The sequence below is a fragment of the Vitis riparia genome, chromosome 15 (genome assembly GCF_004353265.1).
Source record: "Vitis riparia cultivar Riparia Gloire de Montpellier isolate 1030 chromosome 15, EGFV_Vit.rip_1.0, whole genome shotgun sequence".
Classification (NCBI taxonomy): domain Eukaryota; kingdom Viridiplantae; phylum Streptophyta; class Magnoliopsida; order Vitales; family Vitaceae; genus Vitis; species Vitis riparia.
Genome location: NC_048445.1, coordinates 21,026,841 through 21,049,191, shown reverse-complemented (window position 1 = coordinate 21,049,191; position 22,351 = coordinate 21,026,841). Strand labels below are relative to the sequence as shown.

At 38.7% G+C, this 22,351-nt stretch overlaps 1 protein-coding gene across 3 annotated transcripts; it reads left to right on the top strand.

The window, feature by feature from the left end:
* Positions 1–2,200: 2,200 nt before the first annotated feature.
* LOC117932250 (putative disease resistance protein RGA3) lies at positions 2,201–16,573 on the top strand. Of its 3 annotated transcripts, XM_034853398.1 has the most exons (4): positions 2,522–2,612; positions 2,962–5,732; positions 15,491–15,547; positions 15,923–16,573. In XM_034853398.1, the coding sequence occupies exons 1-3, from the start codon at positions 2,605–2,607 to the stop codon at positions 15,535–15,537; spliced, it is 2,826 nt and encodes a 941-aa protein (XP_034709289.1). In that variant the 5' UTR covers positions 2,522–2,604; the 3' UTR covers positions 15,538–15,547; positions 15,923–16,573. The 3 variants fall into 3 exon arrangements, with proteins under 3 accessions (XP_034709287.1, XP_034709288.1, XP_034709289.1); XM_034853396.1 differs by having other exon boundaries at positions 2,201–5,732; XM_034853397.1 differs by lacking the exon at positions 15,491–15,547 and having other exon boundaries at positions 2,201–5,732.
* The last annotated feature ends 5,778 nt before the right edge of the window (positions 16,574–22,351 follow it).

Sequence of the window (22,351 nt, the reverse complement as noted above, 5' to 3'; positions counted from 1 at the left end):
TCTAAGTTCCCACAATACAACATATTCTAAAATTTTACAACAAATTGCTTGTAATAAAATCTCATTTTAACAAAATATTGTCAATATTTAATTATTTAGATTCTAGAAAAATTATTTTATAAATATAAATATAATGCCTTCTAATTTTTGAATATTGAAATATAATTTGTTTTCAGTGAAAGTAAAATATTTATTTTCATATTAATATTATTTTAGGTTTGATCAACATCAATAATTTTGATATACATATATCAACTTGTTCAATAAAACAACTTAAATTTTTATTATCTTTTAAATTTTTGATATTTTTATGAGTTTTCATTAATTTATATTTCATTGAATTTGTTAAAATTTCTACGGATATTTTGTTATAATTATGAAGTTGAACTACTTCATTAAAATTGGTATATATATATATACATATTCATAAATTTGTTAATATTTGTTTAGTGTGTATGCATGTGGCATCAAAACAAGTACCATGTTGCAGAAGATATACAGGTTGGTTCCCAAGTCATAGTCATTGAGACAATTTTAAAGTAAAGTATGATAGAAAACCGACATATGATATTAGATTATATAGAGGATGGTTCCCAAGTCATCGAGTTCATTTTGGCCTTCTTGAAATCAGGCAATAATTGGCGTTAAAATAATCCTTCTTTATAGAAAGTTGCGAATAAAACAATCTTGACAGCTGGCTTTGCCATGGAAAAGCCAATGGTATTGAATTTCTGACAATTGAAAATGGTTGTTGATGCCATCCCTTTATTAAATAATAATTTTTTATTTTATTTTTAAAAAAAAGTGATAGTGGGTTTCGTGGAATTCGGGACAGCTTTATATTAATAAAATAAAACGTGACCACATGTGAATGGAAAGATCTGTGAAAAAAAATTATTCTCCAGCGCTCCGATGCTTAGACAACCTAAACTTTTTTAATTATTTTTAGATGCCTACTGACACACCTATTTCCCAACAACAATTGGAAAAACAAGGCAACAATCAAGGAGGAGGGATCGGTTGTTGTAGGAAAACTTCATATTACTTTTCTCAAATGCTTAATATCCAAAAAATAATAGTTGTTTTATCGTTTAATGAAATCATATTAAAATGAAGAATCACTTCGTGCCACAATATAAAAGTCTTTCACTTTTTTTTTTCTTAATTGGGGTGGTTTCTAGGTAATTTCTAATAATTCAAATTATCAAAAACTGCTTCCTGATTTCTCATTGGTTTCAATTTTTTTTTTATATAAATATTATATAATTTGAAAATAAATAAATTTTACCTAATTTTAATATATTTTCTTGTTATATTAAGAATGCATTTGATAGTGATGGTAGAAAATGTTTCTAGTCTTTCTAACACTTGGATGATAAAATTTTTTAACTATTAAAAATATTAGAAACGTTTCCTAAAATCATTATCAAACAATTTATAAGTATGTTTACCTCATATTTATCTCTTTTAATAAATTTAATTTTTTTGGAGGTGTTTTATCATGTCATATTGACTTATATTGTAAGTCACTGTAGTTGCTTTGCCTTATTATATACAATTTTTTTCAAGAAAAATAAAGGTTATATTTGGTTCTCATAAAATTTGAGAAAAAAATGCAATGGAAAGAAAATAGAAAAAAAAAATATAAAGAAAGAAGAGGTGAAGGAAAATAACAGATAAAATTAAAGTTAACTAATTATTTTTATTTACTACTTCAAATTTAAATTATATATTTTAAATCATCAATATAAATATTAAATAATTTGAAAATGTATAAGTTTTTAATTAATTTTAATTATATTTTCTTTTCTTTGAAATTTTTTATAAGACAATCAAATGTAAGAAAATTATTTTCTTCAATATTTTTTTAAAAAATAATTTTTGAGAACCAAATAAAACACAAGTGTGATGAGAATGTTAAAAATGATTTTGAGGGTTGGTTATATAAAGTACCTTATGCATGTTATGAATATATATGTATAAATATTAGATTGCATTAAAAATTAAAAATTAATTTTCTTCCACAAATCTGACATGAAAGCAAGCCCCACAACTCTGACAGGAAAGCAAGCAATGTATTTTTCAACAAGTTTTCTTTATATATATAATATTAAAAATTAAAAAAGAAAAAAAAAAAAAAAAGAAGTTGAACAAGACAGATTCCCATCTGATTCATCATCTAGCTTACCTTAGATAAATTAACATGGTTGGCAAGGTGGAAAAAATGATATCACAAGCTTCACAACATCCCTGAGTTCGTTGCCCACAATTCGACAGAGAGAAGCAAGCCATGTGTGACCCAGATTCAATTGTCATCAGCCCCATCGCGAGCAGCCTCTTAGTTAAGATACGGTTGTTGTTGATGATAGTAGAAGACGTATCATCATTAGCAAAGGTGAAGGATGACTTGGAAAAGCTTTTACGAGCCTTAATCCCATTCAAAGCAGAACTGATGGATAAGGAGGACATGCAAGAGGCTGATCCACTCTTGAAATATTCGCTGGGAGATCTTCAAGATGCAGCTTCGGATGCGCAAGATGTATTGGAGGCTTTTTTAATTAAAGTTTACAGGAGCATTAGAAGAAAGGAACAGCGGCAGCAGCTATGTCCAGGTAAAGCTTCCCTTCGATTTAATGTTTGCTTCCTTAAGATCAAGGACATCGTAGCCAGGATAGATTTGATTTCACAAACGACACAAAGGTTAAGATCTGAATCTGTTGCAAGGCAAAAGATTCCCTACCCACGGCCTCTACACCATACAAGTTCTTCTGCAGGTGATATTGTTGGTAGGGAAGATGATGCATCTGAGATATTAGATATGCTTCTATCCCATGAATCCGACCAGGGAGAAGAGTCCCACTTTTCTGTCATTTCCATAATTGGGATGGCTGGTCTGGGCAAAACAACTCTTGCTCAACTCATCTTCAATCATCCTAAAGCAGTCCAACATTTTGATTGTAGGAGCTGGGTTTGTGTCACGGTTGATTTTAACTTCCCTAGAATTCTTGAAGGCATCATTACATCTCTCTCCCACATGAATTGTGAACTTGGAGGTTTATCTACAAGCATGCTAGAGTCTCGTGTTGTCGAATTGTTGGCTGGAAAAAGAATTCTAATTGTCCTAGACGATGTTTGGACTGACAATTACTTTCAGTGGGAGTCGCTTGAGAAAGTCTTGAGGCATGGGGGAAGAGGAAGTAGAGTCCTGGTTACCAGCAGAACAATTAAAGTTTCTCATATCATGGGCACCCAAGATCCTTATCGCTTGGGCCTTCTGTCCGACAATCACTGTTGGGAGTTGTTCAGAAGAATCGCTTTTAAACATTGTAAGATGTCAGATAGAACACGGGGGGACCTTCAAAAAATTGGTATGAAAATCGTAGCCAAGTGCGGAGGTTTGCCTTTGGCGGTGACGGCATTGGCAGGCCTGTTGCGAGGCAACACGGATGTAAACAAATGGCAGAAAATCTCAAAGAATGATATCTGCAAAGCAGAGAAGCATAATTTTTTGCCTGCCCTAAAATTCAGTTATGACCATCTACCTTCTCATATAAAGCAGTGCTTTGCGTACTGCTCCTTATTTCCCAAGGCGTATGTGTTTGATAAAAAAGACTTTGTCAATTTATGGATGGCAGAAGAATTCATTCAATACACTGGACAAGAAAGCCCAGAGGAAACCGGAAGTCAGTATTTTGATGAGTTGTTAATGAGGTCCTTCTTTCAACCTTCCGATGTTGGCGGTGACCAATATAGGATGCATGATCTTATCCACGAGTTCGCACAGCTAGTTGCCAGCCCACTTTTCTTGCAAGTGAAAGACAGCGAGCAGTGTTATCTACCTCCGAAAACCCGTCATGTGTCACTGCTGGGCAAAGATGTAGAGCAACCTGTTAGACAGATTATTGATAAATCTAGGCAGTTACGTACACTTCTGTTCCCCAGTGGATACTTGAAAAATATTGGGAGTTCTCTAGAGAAGATGTTTCAGGCTTTGACATGCATCCGGGTGTTGGATCTGAGTTCAAGCACAATCTCCATAGTGCCAGAATCAATCGACCAGTTGGAGCTGTTGCGCTACCTGGACCTCAGCAAAACTGAAATCACTAGGCTTCCCGACTCCTTATGTAACCTCTACAATTTGCAAACGCTGAAACTCTTAGGGTGTCTTTTACTTTCCCAATTGCCCAAGGACTTTGCCAACTTGATCAACCTGCGACATCTGGAGCTAGATGAAAGGTTCTGGTACTCATGCACCAAGCTGCCACCGAGGATGGGGAGCTTAACCAGCCTGCATAACTTGCATGTGTTTCCAATTGGCTGTGAGAATGGTTATGGCATTGAAGAACTAAAGGGTATGGCCTACCTTACAGGAACGTTGCACATTTCAAAGCTTGAGAATGCAGTGAAAAATGCAGTGGATGCAATGTTGAAGGAGAAAGAAAGCCTTGTGAAGCTTGTTTTAGAATGGAGTGACCGAGATGTTGCTGGGCCCCAAGACGCAGTTACTCATGGGCGGGTGCTTGAAGATCTACAGCCTCACTCAAACCTCAAGGAGCTCCGCATTTGTCACTTCAGGGGTTCCGAATTTCCACATTGGATGACAAATGGGTGGCTTCAAAATCTGTTGACTCTTTCCCTAAATGGTTGCACAAACTGCAAAATTCTCTCACTTGGTCAGTTACCCCACCTTCAACGGCTCTACCTTAAAGGAATGCAGGAGTTGCAGGAGGTAGAGGAATTGCAAGACAAATGTCCCCAGGGTAATAATGTTTCCCTGGAGAAACTAAAGATTCGTAACTGCCCAAAGCTAGCAAAGTTACCCTCTTTCCCTAAGCTAAGAAAATTGAAGATCAAAAAGTGCGTTTCCCTGGAGACTCTTCCAGCAACCCAGTCTCTGATGTTTCTGGTACTCGTGGACAATCTGGTTCTACAAGATTGGAATGAAGTGAATTCTTCCTTTTCTAAGCTATTGGAATTGAAGGTTGATTGTTGCCCAAAGATGCACGCACTGCCACTGGTCTTTGCCCCACAGAAGTTGGAAATTAATAGGTGTGAATTATTGAGAGACCTTCCAAATCCGGAGTGCTTCCGACATCTTCAGCATTTGGCAGTTGACCAAGAATGTCAGGGTGGAAAACTAGTGGGGGCAATACCGGACAACAGTTCTCTATGCTCTTTGGTAATTTCCAACATCTCAAACGCCACCTCCTTCCCAAAGTGGCCTTATCTGCCCCGTCTCAAGGCCTTGCATATTCGGCATTGCAAAGATCTAATGTCTTTGTGTGAAGAAGAAGCACCATTCCAAGGTTTGACCTTCCTCAAATTATTGTCCATTCAATGCTGCCCCAGCCTTACAAAATTGCCGCATGAAGGACTCCCCAAAACGCTTGAATGCTTGACCATCAGTCGTTGCCCCAGCCTTGAGTCCCTTGGCCCAAAGGATGTGCTGAAGAGTCTCTCCTCCCTCACTGATCTTTATATTGAGGACTGCCCAAAACTCAAGTCCTTGCCTGAGGAAGGTATCTCCCCCTCCCTTCAACATTTGGTGATTCAAGGATGCCCACTGTTGATGGAGCGATGCAGAAACGAGAAGGGAGGAGGCCAGGATTGGCCAAAGATCATGCACGTCCCTGATCTAGAGGTGGAGTCCACTGATGTATGTTCAACCCCAGATTTGCCAAAGCCAAGGCCATCTTCAGCTCATTGGTATAGCCATATTTCATGCTGCAGAGGTTAGTAACTGTTACAACCACGTGTGGGTGTGTGTGTATTTCTAGTAAAACAAATCTTTAAATCTTATAAGATTCATAGATGTAGATTAGGCTAGTTGCCCAAATGATAGAAGATCAACTAATGGTTATTATATCTATCTAAGGGGTAATCTTATCTCTTGGAGTTTAAAGAAATAGAGTATTGTTGCTTGATCCAACATGGAATTGGAATATCGAGCCTTAGTGCATGCAATAGTTGAGTTAACTTGGCTCAAATCCTTAGCAATAGAGTTAGGACTTCAATTGAGGTTTAAACCAGTTATTTGGTGTGATAACCAAGGTACAACCTCATTTGCTGCTAATTCTATTTATCATGCTAGAATCAAGGATATCAAAATTGATATGCATTTTGTTCATGATAAAGTACTTCAAAAAGAGTTGGATATACGGTTTATACCTTCAGTTGACCGGGTAGCAGATTTTTCTACAAAACCACTTTCAATCAATCAGTTCTTAAAGCTCAAGGCCAAACTCAAGGTGAAAAATTCATTTTTGTTTGAAGGAGCATGTGAAGAGAATATTTACCATGTAAGCTCTTCTAGAAGCTTCTATCATGTCAACCCTTCTTGAAGCTTCAAAGTCCTTTTCTTTTCTCTTCAACCATCCCATTCTCACTCATATGCCCAGGATGTTTATGCTAGAGTCTACTAACATCACCATCTGATAAGGAAGGAGTAGCAACAGTTATATCACCTATAATCGTAGAACCCTACAAGACATATAATTTGACAAACCTTTTCTGCCCTTTCATCACAACAAAAGCTCATTTGCTAAGCTTTAAGACTCTACCTACACCAGTGTATTTGTACCTTTTTGAATCAAGAGTACTCAAAGAGATAAGATTCCTTCTTAGATCTAGGACATGTCTCACATCACCAAGTGTCCTACTAACCCTATCAAACATTTTAATTCTGACCATTCCAATACCAGCTATCTTACAAGATGCATTATTTCCCATCAACATACCACATTTAGACGTTTTATATGTTGAAAACCAGTCCCAATTAGGACACATATGAAGCATGCAACCTGAATCAAGAATCTAATCCTTGTAAGGTTTAGAGTCACCTTCAGAAACAACTAGGAGTTTTCCATCACTGTAGTCATCTTTTGCAACATTGGCTTCACTGGAATTTTCTGGTTGTTTTCTCATTTGATTGGCAATAGTTTTCTTATTCTTATTTTCCAACTTATAACATTCAGATTTGAATTGCCCTTTTTTCTTGCAATACTTATAGATTTTGTCTTTATTATTGGATTTTGATCTGCCCCTCACATCACCACCTAGAATTCCTTTCCTATGTCTTCTCTCTAACAACAAGGCCCTCTGTTTGAGCCTCAGATCCAACAATAAGCGGCTTCATTTTCTCCCTAGAGAATAAAGAATCAAATACTTCCTCTAAAGTAAGAGTGTCATGACTATATAAAATAGTATCTCTGAAAGTCACATATGAAGAGGGTAGCGAACATAATAAAATCAACCCTAAATCGTTTTCATTGTACTTAACCTCCACGGTCTTTAGATAAGAGACAATTTCCTTAAAGACGGTTAATTGATCTTCTAAAAACGTACCTTCTATCATATGGTGAGAATACAATCGTTATTTCAAATGCAACTTACTAGAACGCAATGGCAGTTTTATTTTTTAGAATGTCCTATAGAATTTGAATTAACAAATGAAGATGAATTTGAGATAGGTCTTTCGATCCCTATGTTGTTTTTCCTACGATGTCCACAATGAGGGCATCTTATCAAACCCTAACAGTGCATCATCCAAATCTATTTGTGTGAGCACAACCCACATCTTGACCTATCATAGCAAAAATTTGGTATTGCGATCCAAAAGTGGAATATCATATTTCATAGTTGCCATTGTTGAGATTAAGCCCGACAAGCTTCGATGCCAATTTTTTATGGAATAATAAGAATATGAAATAAGATAAACATAATAAGAACACACAAATTTACATGAAAAACCCTAGATGAGAAAAACCACAAGTAAAGGAGAAAAAAATCCACTATGTCAAAAATTTGTACAAGAGGGAAGAGTTGTGAGTGGCTACAACAAAAGCATAATCATCATCATAACCCTAAAACTATACAACATCAAATATATATATATATATATATATATATATATATATATATATATATATATATATATATATATGTGTGTGTGTGTGTGTGTGTGTGTGTGTGTGTGTGAGAGAGTAATAAGCAAAGCAAGTCCATACCATAAGGGCTTTGCCCTTCGCTACCACCACAAACCCCCTAAAAAATCTTATAATTTTAGTTTATCCACATATGTTGCACTCCGAGCTTTTCAAGTCAGACCAAAAAAGAATTAAAGTCACCAAACTCTAACAATCATCAATATATGCATTAAAAGAGATTAGTAGATCCAATATTGAATGTCAAAACTTTATACTCTCCATTATATATTCATAGCAATTTTAATTATATGGTTCATCAAGAATTTTTGCAAAGAAAGATAAAACAATTCCAAAAACTCAATAAAAAGGCCATCTAATAAAGATTGCAAACAAGAACTTGAAAGCACTGTGATGATTTTAGAAAGAAACCGACTGCAAAAATATCAACAAAATCTTTTCATTGCAACAGAAAATATAATCAATAAATTTAATTCTCTTGTCAAAAATTTGATATTATAAAAGAGAAACATATAATAATCTCTTTAGAGGAAAATCACAAGTTCCTAAACCATGTGCTTTAATACCACATGTTAGGGTTTCTTTTATTTATGCAAAATAATCATAACCCTAATTCTTGCTAAACAATATAACCTTAATTCCAAATCTTAGAACTTTTTTATTTTTACAAATAAAATAAATAATCAAGAAAACATACCTTAATCCAAGAGATTGATCTTGAAGAGAAATTCCTTGTGGAGAAGAATAAATTACAGAAAACTTGGTTTCTCTCTCTTAACCCCTTTAGTTTGGTGTACCTTTCTTGATGGAGAGAAAGATGAGTACATAATGGGTAAAGAAAGGACCAAATCTAATAGAGTATCCTATCATGTATCATCAACGTAAACGATTACTTGGAAAATATATCCTTAATTGACCAATAGGATTCTAGCACTTCATATTACTAACCATAATTGTCCTTTAAATTAAAAAAAAAAGGATAATTAATAACAAAATAAGCCACGTGGACCACATTAAAGGGAAAAAAAAAAACCTATCATCATTTCAGTGCAAGAATGTGGAGCGATGGCAAAGGAAGCACACTTTGAAAATCAATCAACAATCAAAAATTGATCTAAAATCATGCACCTTTGGAACTTCTTCAATGACATTCCTAAAACATTAATCTCCCAAGGTTCTCTAGAATATGTGAGGGTTGCTGTTGATGACAAAATTCCCCTGCTACAGTAGTCGTCACCAGCAACGGAATCTCAATCAACGCGTTACAGTAAATCCTCCTTCCTCCTGCACAAAAGATGTCCGGATGGATTGTCCGGACACACCCTCCGATGATTAAGTTAGTATTTTGGAAGCTATTGGAAAATAGGGTTTTCCTTTGGGAGTGTTGCTCCGTGATTTTTTGTCAAGGATGTTTATCCCTTAGCAGGATGTTTATCCCTTGATGGTTATTTCCCTTTTTTATCCCCCTTACCTTCCTGAGAGTCTCCTTAGAGTTTATATACGAGTCAGAAAGTATGGCCTCGCTGTGCTAGCGGGTCCCATCGTCATGATTACGGCTCATAAGGTGGCCAAGTAATCATGACGTTTCTGGTGCGAGGTGACAGTTGTCAGGAAGATATTTAGGCGGTGGATGTCGCCTCAATTTATGACTTTAAATATCTGGGATGTGTCAGGAGACCTGAGAAGACTTGGGAATGTCTTGTCGAATGTATCTTGCATTAAAGATGAGTGACAGCTCAGGAGACTTGGTCGTTAGTATTGTCGGTGCTTTTTTATTTTGGGCGGAAATGGATCCGGTGAATTGCGAGTATCTAACGAGCCAAGCTGTCCGAGTAAGCGTCACCAGAGTATCTGGACATGTCTGTCCGGGGAAGTTGAATCGTCCTCCTCCCCCATCCGGCGGGGAGGCGCCGAATGTGAAATATTCGGAGAAGGTGGAACGTCAACCGGATCCAGATGTGAGATATCCGAATGAGGTGGAATGTCGGTCAGATCCGGATGTGAGATATCCGAATGAGGTGGAATGTCGGCCGAATATAATTGCGGCTGTGAGACATCCGGGTGGAATGAGTGAGAATTTTCGTCCGGGTGGAATGTGCGATGCCACGTGTCGCAAGGGGGGCCGTCTGCGTGGCCAAGGGAGAGGGAGCCACGCGGCACTTTTTAGGGAGGATCCCACAATGCCCCCTTTTATATCGCATGTCTGGCCCAGTCAGAAAAGGCGAGATAAAAATGCTACCTTTACAAAATTTCTCTTTCATTGGTAGTATTGCTTTAGATTGGCTACATTCCAAGGGCGGAGTAGAGGGGTTCCACTTAAGGTTTGCAAATGGTATGACCCATTTTCGTTGGCTTTTGACACCACATAAGGACCTTCCCAATTGGCCTAAAGATTTCCGGCTCCTTTCTCAGCCGTGTTTTCAAAGATTTTTCTAAGTACCAATGACCCATCCTTGAAAATCCGAGGTCGCACCCTCCTGTTATAATACACAACCACCTTTTGTTGATATGCGGCCATCTGGATGGATGCTACCTCTCTAGCCTCATCCGCCCAATCTAAGTGCTTTGCAAGCTCTTTGTCTTAATTTCTTTTACCTTGGACGGTAGTTCGGGCTGTAGGCATACCCACTTTAGTTGGGATGACGACATTTGTTCCGTATGCGAGGGCAAACGGGGTATTTCCTGTCGGCCTTCCGGGTGTGGTCCAGTAGGCCCATAGGACGCCGGACAGTTCTTCTACCCACTTTCCTTTGGCTTTTTCCAACCGTTTCTTCAACGCACTTAGTAAGGTTTTATTGGTCGCTTCCGCTTGACCGTTGCTTTGAGGGTACCGTGGTGTGGAATACAGATTTTTGATGTGAAGTTCTGCGCAGAAATCTTTAAAGGTAGAGCTATCAAACTGAGGGTCGTTGTCAGCTATGATCGCCTGAGGGATTTCGAATCGACATACTATATTTTTCCAAACGAACCTTGTGACGTCCTTATCCTTGATGTTTGTGTAGGCTTCAACTTCCACCCACTTGCTGAAATAATCGGTGGCAACGAGTAGAAACTTCTTTTGAGCGGCTGCAGTGGGTAAGGGTCCCACGATGTCCATCCTCCATTGCGCGAAGGGCCAGGGGCTTGTTACTGAGTTTAATGTCTCAGCGGGCATATGCATGATTGGCGTGTGTTTTTGGCATTTGTTGCATTTCCTGACATAGATCTCTGCATCCTGCCTCATTGTAGGCCAATAATATCCTTGTGAAAGCGCTCGGTGCACCAGGGTTCTGCCCCCTGAGTGGTTGTCGCAAACGCCTTCATGAAGTTCGAATATAACACATTGGATTTCCGGCTGGATCAAGCATTTGAGGTACGGGCCTCCGAAGGATCGCCTGTAGAGATCACCTCCGATTAGGGTAAAGCGGGATGCTTGCACCCGAATTTTGTGGGCGTGCTTGGAATCTTCAGGCAATGCCCCCGTTTGTAAATAGGTCCTAATGTCAACCACCCAGTCGTATTCCTTTGGGCTCATATTGCAAACGCGTGATTCAGCGATGGTGGGAGTGGCTTGAACGTATACAGGTAGCATTGTTGACTCTTTCACGGGAAATGATGCGGCTATTCCCGCCAAAGCGTCAGCGTTTTGTGCTCTGGTGCCCAACCGTACCACCGATCTGTGCCAGACGGAGGCATCATAGCCGGAATGGGCCGGACAGTGTAGAGGCTTATGGGGTCATTTGTTTATTTGGTCCTTGAGGGTGAGGTCTCCAGGATTCGAACTCATGGTGGCGACAAGGCTCTTACCCCTTATTGTTGCCCTCCTGGTACCATCTAGGCTACGTTTTTGTTTGGGACGTCATTTGTTTTGTCCGGGATTGGACCGAAGTATTTTTTGCTCTGGCCAGCCGTACCACCGGGATTGGACCGGAATGGGCCAGGACCAGAGTGGCCTCCCCAATGTTGGGACATCATTTGTTTTGTCCGTGCTCATAGTGATCGGATTTATTTTTGGCTCTGATGCCAAAGCGATCCAGAGTGGCCTCCCCAATGTTGGGACGTCATTTGTTTTGTTCGTGCTCATAGCAACCGAATTTATTTTTGGCTCTAGTGCCAAAGCGACCCAGAGTGGCCTCCCCAGTGTTGGGACGTCATTTGTTTTGATGATCGCCACCTGCAACAGGTTTACGGAGCTACCTGGGTCGACCAAGATTCTTTTCACATCGAAGTCTCCAACCCCTAATGTTAGGATGAGAACATCTCGATGTGGCTGCAGCACTCGGGCTGGATCCACAGTAGGGAAAACAATGGTTCTATCTATGGGGTGGATGCCCCCACTGGCTAATCCCGGCTGAATGGAGCTCACGTGCTTCCGAACCATGGCTGCTCGCAGTAGTCTCTGCCTTTTCCTTTTGGAGCTGTACTCGTCATCCAAGGGTCTTCCGTTTATGTAGTTGATTATTGCCCTAACAGGAGCTGTTGGGGCGCGTGAGCCTCAACCACAGGGAGATCCTTCACCTTTAGGCACTATTCGGACGTACTGCTTCAAGTGTCCCGCCTTTAGGAGATCCTCCACCATGTAATGGAGGCTTCTACACGTTTCAGTGGTGTGCCCATGCTCTTTATGGTAATCACATCTTTTGTTGCGGTCCCTTTCTGAGGGGTTCGATCTTATTGGTACTGGCCATCTGAATCCGAGCAGATCGCGGATTATAGGAAGCAGTTTTTCATACGACTTGGTGAGAGGTGTTCGAATGAGTGGCAGGCGCTGCTCATCTTGCCCCCTATTGGACAACCCAGGATGGTTGGGTGCTTTGAAGCTTCTGGTGGATTCGCTTCTCACGGCTTGGCCAGCTACCAGGACCTACTGTGTAGCGGCTCAGACGTCGTCTTCTAGCATAGAGTATTTACTTGCACGCCGGAATAAATCGTCCATGGATGTAGGAGGTTTTTTGGCGAGGGACTCGAAGAAGGGGGTCCCTGGGCATATGCTTCATTTAAAAATTTGGAGGACTGCGTCCATGCTGTACGATTCGACTTGTAGGACAGCTTGTCCGAAACGCTTCACGAACTCTCTCAAAGTTTCATTTTCTTGCATTTTGAGGTTCTGCAAGGTGTTGATATTTTGCTTATGCCTGGCTGAGCATAAGTACTGCCCCACGAAGACCTCGGACAGATCCCAAAAATTGTCAATCGAGTTCGCGGGTAGTTGGTGGAACCACGAAAAAGCTTGGCCTTGTAGGCTGGCTGGGAAAACTTTGCACAACAGCATATCATTCCCTATGTCAAGGGTCATGAGCTGCCGATAATGCATTATGTGATCAAAGGGATCGCTAGATCCATCATATGTGGAGAACTTCGGGACGATGAACCCTCGTGGGGGTTCATATTTAATGATACGAGAGCTGAAAGGCGTGGAGAGCATGTCGTCCAGGCGCCTATTGATAGAGCCCGGAGGGGCTGTGTGCGAGGGATCTTTACCAACCTGCGCCACGGGTGGGCAAGCGGCATGTCCCTGTAAAGTAAGCGAGCTCGAGGGCTCGCAGTGTGCATCCAGTGATATGGGGGCATGAGTCCTATTTTTGTAGGATGTTTGGGGTCCAAGATGCGTGCACATGGCGTCAGATATTTGGGGCCTTTTCTCACGTTGTTGCTTGGATGAGACTCGAGTAGAGCCTGAACTTTCGTCTCGTCGGACATGGTGAGCATGCACCGGGGTTTCATTAGGCCATGCCTCATGTGGCCTGAAGGTTGGGCTCGCCTCTCGGGGGAATGGAGCTTCCTGGTTGTGACAGGGGTCCTGCCTCCGATGATAGTGTTGATGTTGGGAAGAGCCTTGGATCCTCAAGACATTGTTTTCTTCCCTGAGTTTCCTTGTTTCTTGGAGCAAAATTTGCATTTGCCGTTCGTTTTCTCACTGTCGTCTTTCCATGATGTCCCGCCACTCGAAGTAACTTTTGACACCTTTGGCGGAAAACCGACTCCTTGAGGGTGAAGTCATCTTTATAGTTGGAAGGTATAGGATTTACCGAGAAGAAAAGATGTTCCCACAGACGGCGCCAATGTTGATGGCAAAATTCCCCTGCTACAGTAGTCGTCACCAGCAACGGAATCTCGGTCAACGCGTTATAGTGAATCCTCCTTCCTCCTGCACAAAAGATGTCCGGACACACCCTCCGATGATTAAGTTAGTATTTTGGAAGCTGTTGGAAAATAGGGTTTTCCTTTGGGAGTGTTGCTCTGTGATTTTTTGTCAAGGATGTTTATCCCTTAGCAGGATGTTTATCCCTTGATGCTTATCTCCCTTTTTTATCCCCCTTACCTTCTTGAGAGTCTCCTTAGAGTTTATATATGAGTCAGAAAGTATGGCCTCGCTGTGCTAGCGGGTCCCATCGTCATGATTACAGCTCATAAGGTGGTAAAGTAATCATGACGTTTCTGGTGCAAGGTGACGGTTGTCAGGAAAATATTTAGGCGGTGGATGTCGCCTCAATTTATGACTTTAAATATCTGGGATGTGTTAGGAGACCTGAGAAGACTTGGGAATGTCTTGTCGAATGTATCTTGCATTAAAGATGAGTGACAGCTCAGGAGACTTGGTCGTTAGTATTGTCGGTGCTTTTTTATTGTGGGCGGAAATGGATTCGGCGAATCGCGAGTATCTAACGAACCAAGCTGTCCGGGTAAGTGTCACCAGAGTATCCGGACATGTCTGTCCGGGGAAGTTGAATCGTCCTCCTCCCCCATCCGACGGGGAGGCGCCGGATGTGAAATATTCGAAGAAGGTGGAACGTCGGCCGGATCCGGATGTGAGATATCCGGATGAGGTGGAATGTCGGCCGGATATAATTGCAGCTGTGAGACATCCGGGTGGAATGAGTGAGAATTTCTATCCGGGTGGAATGTGCGATGCCACGTGTCGCAAGGGGGGCCGTCTGCGTGGCCAAGGGAGAGGGAGCCACGCGACACTTTTTAGGGAGGATCCCACAGTTGCAACCCTACTTCCTTCTTCACATTCTTGTCTAACTAGCGAACTAAGCAAGACTTCCCAGTGGTTTGGATATCTTCTCCCATCTTTAGTCAATGGAATGACCTTTCTAGCAATGCAAGTGTCCTCATCCATTGTCCTAACCTTGGCCTCATATATATGGATTTTCCGCTTGTTGATCTTATGCCTAAGGAACATTGTTTCCTGTGCAAACTCACGATTCTCTTTTCCACACAACGCTTGTTCTCCTTCAATCTCCAGAACACGTTTCTCACACTGTCTACATGTTCTTCCAAGTCATGGGCCAATTGCTGCCGATGTTGCACGCCTCATAACAACCTCTAACACCCTTAATGCTACCTATCTTATCTTTGACATGTCCTCCCACATGCCTCAAGCCATGTGCGCAAGTGCAAGGTGCCGCTTGTGATCATTGTGCAGTACGTGGGGCATAAGGGGCTAACACTGATTACATACCCCCTTCTTCAAATATCCTCATACACTAATTCTCTCCAGGTGAAAATTTTGTGGAATATAGTTCACATATGTTCTTGAACTTAAGCAACAGTTTTAACTGCAGGAGTTGATGGAAGCGAAGCTCCACAATCACTGCAACATTTGATGTGACCCCGGGAAGGTAAATTCGGAATTATATCTACTCCTTTGAAAAATAATGCAAATTATATGTTTCTTTTTTTCGGATACAGAGAGATGCATTGTAGTAGAAAGTGACCATTAATCATAATGCTGACATCACAAAATATCATAATTTCACGGGAAAAAAAAAAGTCCGAACACAATTATTAAGTTCTGCAAAACAGATGCTCCTAGATGATACCTGAATCTTGAAGTTCTGATTCAGTTATATGCAGCTAAAATGGCACCGTTACTTCAAGTTTTCATGGTATCCTTGAGCTGTAATATTATTGATTTCAGGAAAATAGTTTGATATTTTTATAAATAGTAGTTTTATTTTCATCGTTTTGATCAATATGTATGTGCTGATTTTTAGGGGATTGGAGAAGCTGAACAAGGACCTGAAGATGGCAACTCCGATCTTGGAGCTGGGACAATGGCACCGCCACAACCACCCCACCTCTACCAGCAGCGTCATCGCTACAAAAGAGCATCCTCCCTGATATGGAGATTTCGCTGCTGCAGTTCCTCATGATGACGACTATCAACCCCCAATTTCTCCTCTTTCACCTCTATCATTGCCTTCATCAGACCAATCAGAGGAGCTCTTCCATGCCGTACGTGAAAGCCAACACCAACCTTTTTCAATCATCGTTGGTTCTCCCTTGCTGCTTTCCATTTCCACCGCCCTCCCCAAACTGGCATGAGGCTCTATAAACGGGGCTGGGAGTTTCCAATCTTTACAACAACTCTCTTTCAATGGCAAAAAAGGCACCAAGTTTGAATAAAAATACAGGAGTTGTACATTCAGTGAGGAGCAGAGGGAAAACAATATATCTGACTGCTATATATATCTAGTTGCAACAGAAAAGGCCTGGATGATGCTTTAAGTTGATGGCTAATGTGGCTATAAGACTTGTGTTTGTGTCTTTGCACGGATAGCGACTATGTGTTACCTTCTATGCTTGACATGGACTTTGCTTGTGTTTTAATTAATAATACGTTGGTAATGATTTGTCTTGGATCTGATTGTGCCCGCCCATGGTTATATCCTACTGCTATCTTTCTATAGTTAAAATAGATGGTGGTGCTCAGCGTACAGAATTTAGCAGAGGGGCATGCAGCTTGCTTCATCTGAAAATCCACTCATTTCTCAAAATTTAACATGCAGTCTTTCACAAATACTCTCATATTGTGATGTTAATTTCCATTTACTCCATGTGGAAACTAATAAATAATTATTACATGGAAAATCATGTTCCCATGGTTTACAAAATTACTTGATCCACGCCTGAAACAAATACAACTTTTGTAGTATCAAAATAGCTAAACACCCATTTAGCTAAATGAATTCATTATTTGGAAAATCATACAAGCCTGTTCTCAATTGCCAAAAAAATGAAGGCACTATTGTTGTAAGCATGGTTTTAAAAGGCGCAAGGTGTAGTTAAGGCACAAAAATCTCCTACAGCTTAGACGTAAGGCACAACAAAAGACACACGTCCGAGTGAAGTGAAATATAACCTGAGATGCACATTAATTCTATAAAATATGATTCAAAATCTAATCCAATCAATAAAATAATTAAAATTCCAAACATTTAGGCTATGTTTGGTTCCCGAAAAATGCTAAGGAGAGGAAAAAAAAATGCAAAAGAAAATGGTTTTCTTTAGTTTGGATGACATGGAAAATATGATGGAAAAAAAAATATAAAGGAAAATATTGTAATATTTTTCCCTATTATTTTCCTTAAAAAATAATGAGGAAAATAAGAGAAAAAAAGAAGGGAAAAGGGGGGGGGGGGGGATTTTATCGGGCTCTTGTTCACTAAGGCTTCACCTCTAACTTCCTCTTCATCGGTGGCTATGGCTTCTCACCTTCGTCAACCCTTTCAACGGCCACCACTATCACTCTAACCACCTTCCAGTGCTGAAAACCTACCCTTTTTAGGCACTTGAGTTCCCATGGATGAAGTGCGTTCTTCAAATCAAGTTCCCATGGATGAAATGAATTCTTCAAATCCAATGAATGTATTCGAATCCATGTCTTCAGATCAGGTACGAATTGAACTCCAATCCACCTCATCCTATGAAAACCCGGAACCCAAGGTAATTTTTCTTTCTTGGGTTCTCTGTTTGGGTTTCTAGGTTACTTTTACCTTTCCCGTTTCTTAAATTTCGCCATAATTTTTCTAAACTTTCCTGGCTTGTTGCTTTCTAGATTTGGTCTGATTTTTACCCTTGATGTTCTGCTATTGTTTACTAGTCGATGGTTTTTTCATAATTTCGTTGGGGGAATGGGTCTGCGGTTGTGTATTGCATATATGTATGTTGTTGTGGCCTCTGAGTGCTTGGTTATTGTTTTGTATCATTGTTGGTGGCATCAATTTTTGGACGGTTTAACATTGGATTGTTAGAAGTATCAGTTTCTACTTTCCTGATTAGAAATGTTACCATAAAAACAAAATTAAGATGCATGTTGCTTTACAAACCCAGTAGATTAAATAATAAAACGAACTAAAAATAGTCAATAAATTTGGTAGTGGGCTGAGATGGGACCCTTCCATATATCTTCAAATGTGAAATTAATCACATGACACTAAATGAGAAACTTGACTAGAAGTTGTCATTCATCTATATTATTGTTATTTTACTGAAATAAAGACAAGTTATTCTCTTGATTGTGAAAACTGTTTTTGCACTGCTGTTTTATTATCTAAAGCTTTTGATAAATGCTTAGATATGTTATATTCTGTCAATTTCAATTGTCTTCTATTGTTAAGCCTTTCTGGTATCTAGGGATAAACCTGTCCTGTCTTTTGGTTTGTGGGGGGCTTGAAGGTGGGATATGCTGTAATTGGGGTTGTGTTTTCAAATGGGAAGTGGGGATTGTGATTTGTTTAGTGGGAGAAGAGAGGATGGTTGTTGTTTTCGGGTTTACTTGTGTTGTGGCTACTACCATACTACCATCATCCCCTCCTAAACAGATGGTGATCAACTTTAGCAAGGATAGCTTGAAACATCACCCTGTAATGTGACACACTAATTAAGAAAGAAAACAGGTTCGACTTACCAGGATCTAGAAAGGTTTTTATGAGAGATTTTTATACCTTGCTTAATTTTCTGGTGTTTTGACACCATCAATATATACCTCTGAGACATGAGAGATTTTATGCCAATCCTCCCCTGTTGTTTTCTTGCATCTTTCAGTCAATTGAAGGCATTCTCTAATTACAAGTCTATCAAGGGATGTGAGGCTACACACTGGCAATGCCTCCAACTTTGGTAATTTTTTTAGCATCAAAACTCGTAGATTCCCGAGCCTTGGAACGTGGTCTTCCCCATTTCCATCCAGTGAATTGAGCCTTTCGCAATCGAAAATAATGAGATGCTCTAACGAGGGCAATTGTTTCATGCTAGGTGCCAAAGTCTCCAAACTCCTACAACTGCCAATAGCCAATGACTGAAGGGCAGTGAGGCTTTGCATCCCTTGAAGTAGAAATTCTAGATTTTCATATTCGTAAATCCTTAAAATACGAAGAGATTCTAGGCGTCCTATACCTGTCAAAGCCCTCTGTTCATGGTGATGCATAAATTCTTCAAACTAATGAGGTTCTCAAACTCCTTGGGCAGATTCTCAAATCCCTCACATTTGAAAAGCGACAACCTTTGCAGATGAAATGACTTGCATATTGAATTTGGAAGTTTCTTTATCCTCTCATTCCAGCTAAAGTTGAGAAGTCTGAGATGCTTTAGATTACTGATAGAATTTGGCAATGTGTCTAAGTTCGAATACGATAAATCTAGCATCTTAATGCATTTGAACTTTGACATGCAAGCTTTAAGAAATGATTCACCAATTGATGTCTCCCACACCAAGCAATATTCAAATACTGCTTTGTCATTTAGATTTATGTTCATTAGTTGGAGGAAGGATGACAAGTTATGATTGTGCCACTTGATACACAAATTCAATATGCATTTGAACTAAAATAGTGTATCAAAGGAACCTCAATGGTGATCCCATTTGTTGCATTTGAACTAAAATAGAGATTCATTTGAACTAAAATAGTGTATGGGTTTTCCATTTCTTTTTACCTAATTTACTTTTCTATTATTTGTGTAGGCAAAGCAAGTTCATCTTGATAAAAATCAGAGTAACCCTTTGGCAGCTGAACAATTTCAAGTAAGTTCACTTCTTTGTCATTCATTCATCATCTTCTTCTTAATACTCTACTCTCCTTCATTCATCCCAAAACCAAGTGGAGGACCAAGTATTCTTAAGTAATCATGCAAATTTCAGACTGAATAATGAACTTAGAAAGAGTTTCATTTTGTTATCATGCTTTAAACTAACTAGACATTTCAGATGTATTATGTATTATTAAAAAAAAAAAATTTATATTGCTCAAAAATTTTTACAAAATGGTAATGGATTTGGTTTCAATGAATCAACTCAAGGTGATGAAGCTACCATGGAAGTATGGACTACTTACACTAAGGTAAGTTAATTATTATTTTTGAGTTATTAGAAATAAAATTTTTGCATGTAATGTAGAGATATAAATTTCTAATAGACATTATCACAATTGAACTCAAGTTTTGTTAATATTTGTGTTTTCTGATGTTAAAAGGCACACCCAGGAGCATCTCAGCTTAGATACAAACCTATTGGAAATTATGATAAGTTGTCCATTCTTTTTGGAAAAGATCAAGCAACAGGAAGTCTTCCTGTAGGTGCAAAAGAAAGACAACTTCGTTGGGCCTAGGAACAAAATTTGGATGGCACAAACCCATTAGGATCATCACAACATGGGATCAGAGATGAAACATTTGCTTATTTTTATTTTTACTTTTACTTTTGTTTTGGGGCTATACGTGAAGTTTTGATATCAAAACTCATGGATGATAGTTGACTATTAGAAATTGATCTATTATATTTTTAGACTTATAAAGACTTCTTTTATTCATTTGCTATAAGGGCTTCTTTTTATTTGTTTGTTATGGAGACTTCTTTTTATTCATTTGTTATGGAAACTTTTTTTTATTCATCTATCTTTTTAGCATGTTATTCAATTATTCCTTTGTTTGGTTAGATGAAAAATTGAGGAAATTATGCTTTTTTTGGTTTAGACCAGTTTGTTGTTTCTTGAGTTTTCGATAATTTACAAATTGAATTTCAAATTCTGGACTTCTTCTTTCATTGATTTCTCTAATTATCTACGTTTTTGCAGCTACCAAACAAAGCACAAAGTTCAGTTTGATTGCCTTAGGTGCTTAAGGTGATATGTTTTGTATAGATAGCATCATGGGGTTGTGGAGTGGCACTCTGTATAGTTGGCTAATTTTAGTGGTTGGCTGCTGTTAGAAGTTGTGTAAACCAACTTAAAGATAATCAAATCTGCAACTACTTTTACCTTAGTTTTGATACCCATTTTTACATTTTTATCTAGTCCTTTTTGCTCATGTATCTCTACATTGATCATAGGATATATGTATGAATTCTGCATGTTTCATTACAGATAAATGAGTGGTTATTCAGAGGGTAGTGCACGTAGCCTCCATATCATCTTAGTTCATTCAAAACATTGAGCAGTTTATTATAACATCCTTTCTAGTGCAGGATTACCTTAGTTATATATATATATATATATATATATATATATATATATATATAATTTTTATGATATCAAGTAATAATACATAGAACTCGAAAATATATATATAGATGAATGTATTCAAAATAAAAGAGAATTATTATATATTATTTTCAAATTTATGTTTCTGTTACTTTCTTAAAGAAACCTTTTGTTGATTTTGAGAATCTCCTTTGATTTTTGTAGCCGTTTTGGTTGATGGCATAAAGATCACAGTAAATAATTACAATTTTCTAACCATTTTTCTGGTCTATTGTTTTGTTTTGTGAAATTGAAAATTTGGTAATAAAAACATTTTTCCAATTTGTAGCACTGAAAACTTGAAGTTGCAGAAAAGGTAAATTCATGGAAGTTTGTGACTGAAATGTGATGGTTTAAATTTCAGCCTATGTGGGCTGCAAAGGAAATTTCAGTGGCTAAATGTAACTAGTTTCTGCAACATGTTTTTAACACGCTAGGCATGAAAATTTGTTACTATTTTTTTCTCAATTTTATTAATCCAAATAGTCTAACTATAGATGGAGAATGAACAATACAGATAGTGGTGTGTATCACTGAATACAGTTACAGCGAGGGAGGGTTGAATGAGATTGATATCTTTCTACCAATCTACTCCAAGAGTTCAATTTTTGTTTTCCTGAAAAAAATTTATTATTCAATAAATTGATAACCATCTAAAACTAATTGTTGATTTTATTTTCCTTCAATTTTTTCCTTTACTTATTTTCGTGGTTAACCAAACAAAAGAAAATGAATTCTTTTTTTTTTTCCCTTGAATTTTCCATAGATAACCAAACAAGTGAAAAAATTTATAATCATTTTCTTAACTTTTTCTTTTCTTCCATTTTTCCTCCCAATTTTCTTTCTCTCACATTTTCTAGGAACCAAACATAGCCTTAAAATAAGCATTTAATAAAAAAGTAATAAAATTATATGGAATTCAATTTACAATTAGAAATTTCAAGGATAAAAGTGTTTAAAAAATGAATAGTAAAGTTAACGAGGCACGCCTCTTCAATTAGGTGCACAGCTTGGCAAGCAAGGTGTTATTACTAAGGAGTGGTTGCGCTTTGAACCTAGGTGCACTTAAAGCATGCCTTTTAAAACTATGATTGTAAGAAGCAAAGAGCTAATTTTTAAAAACAAGAA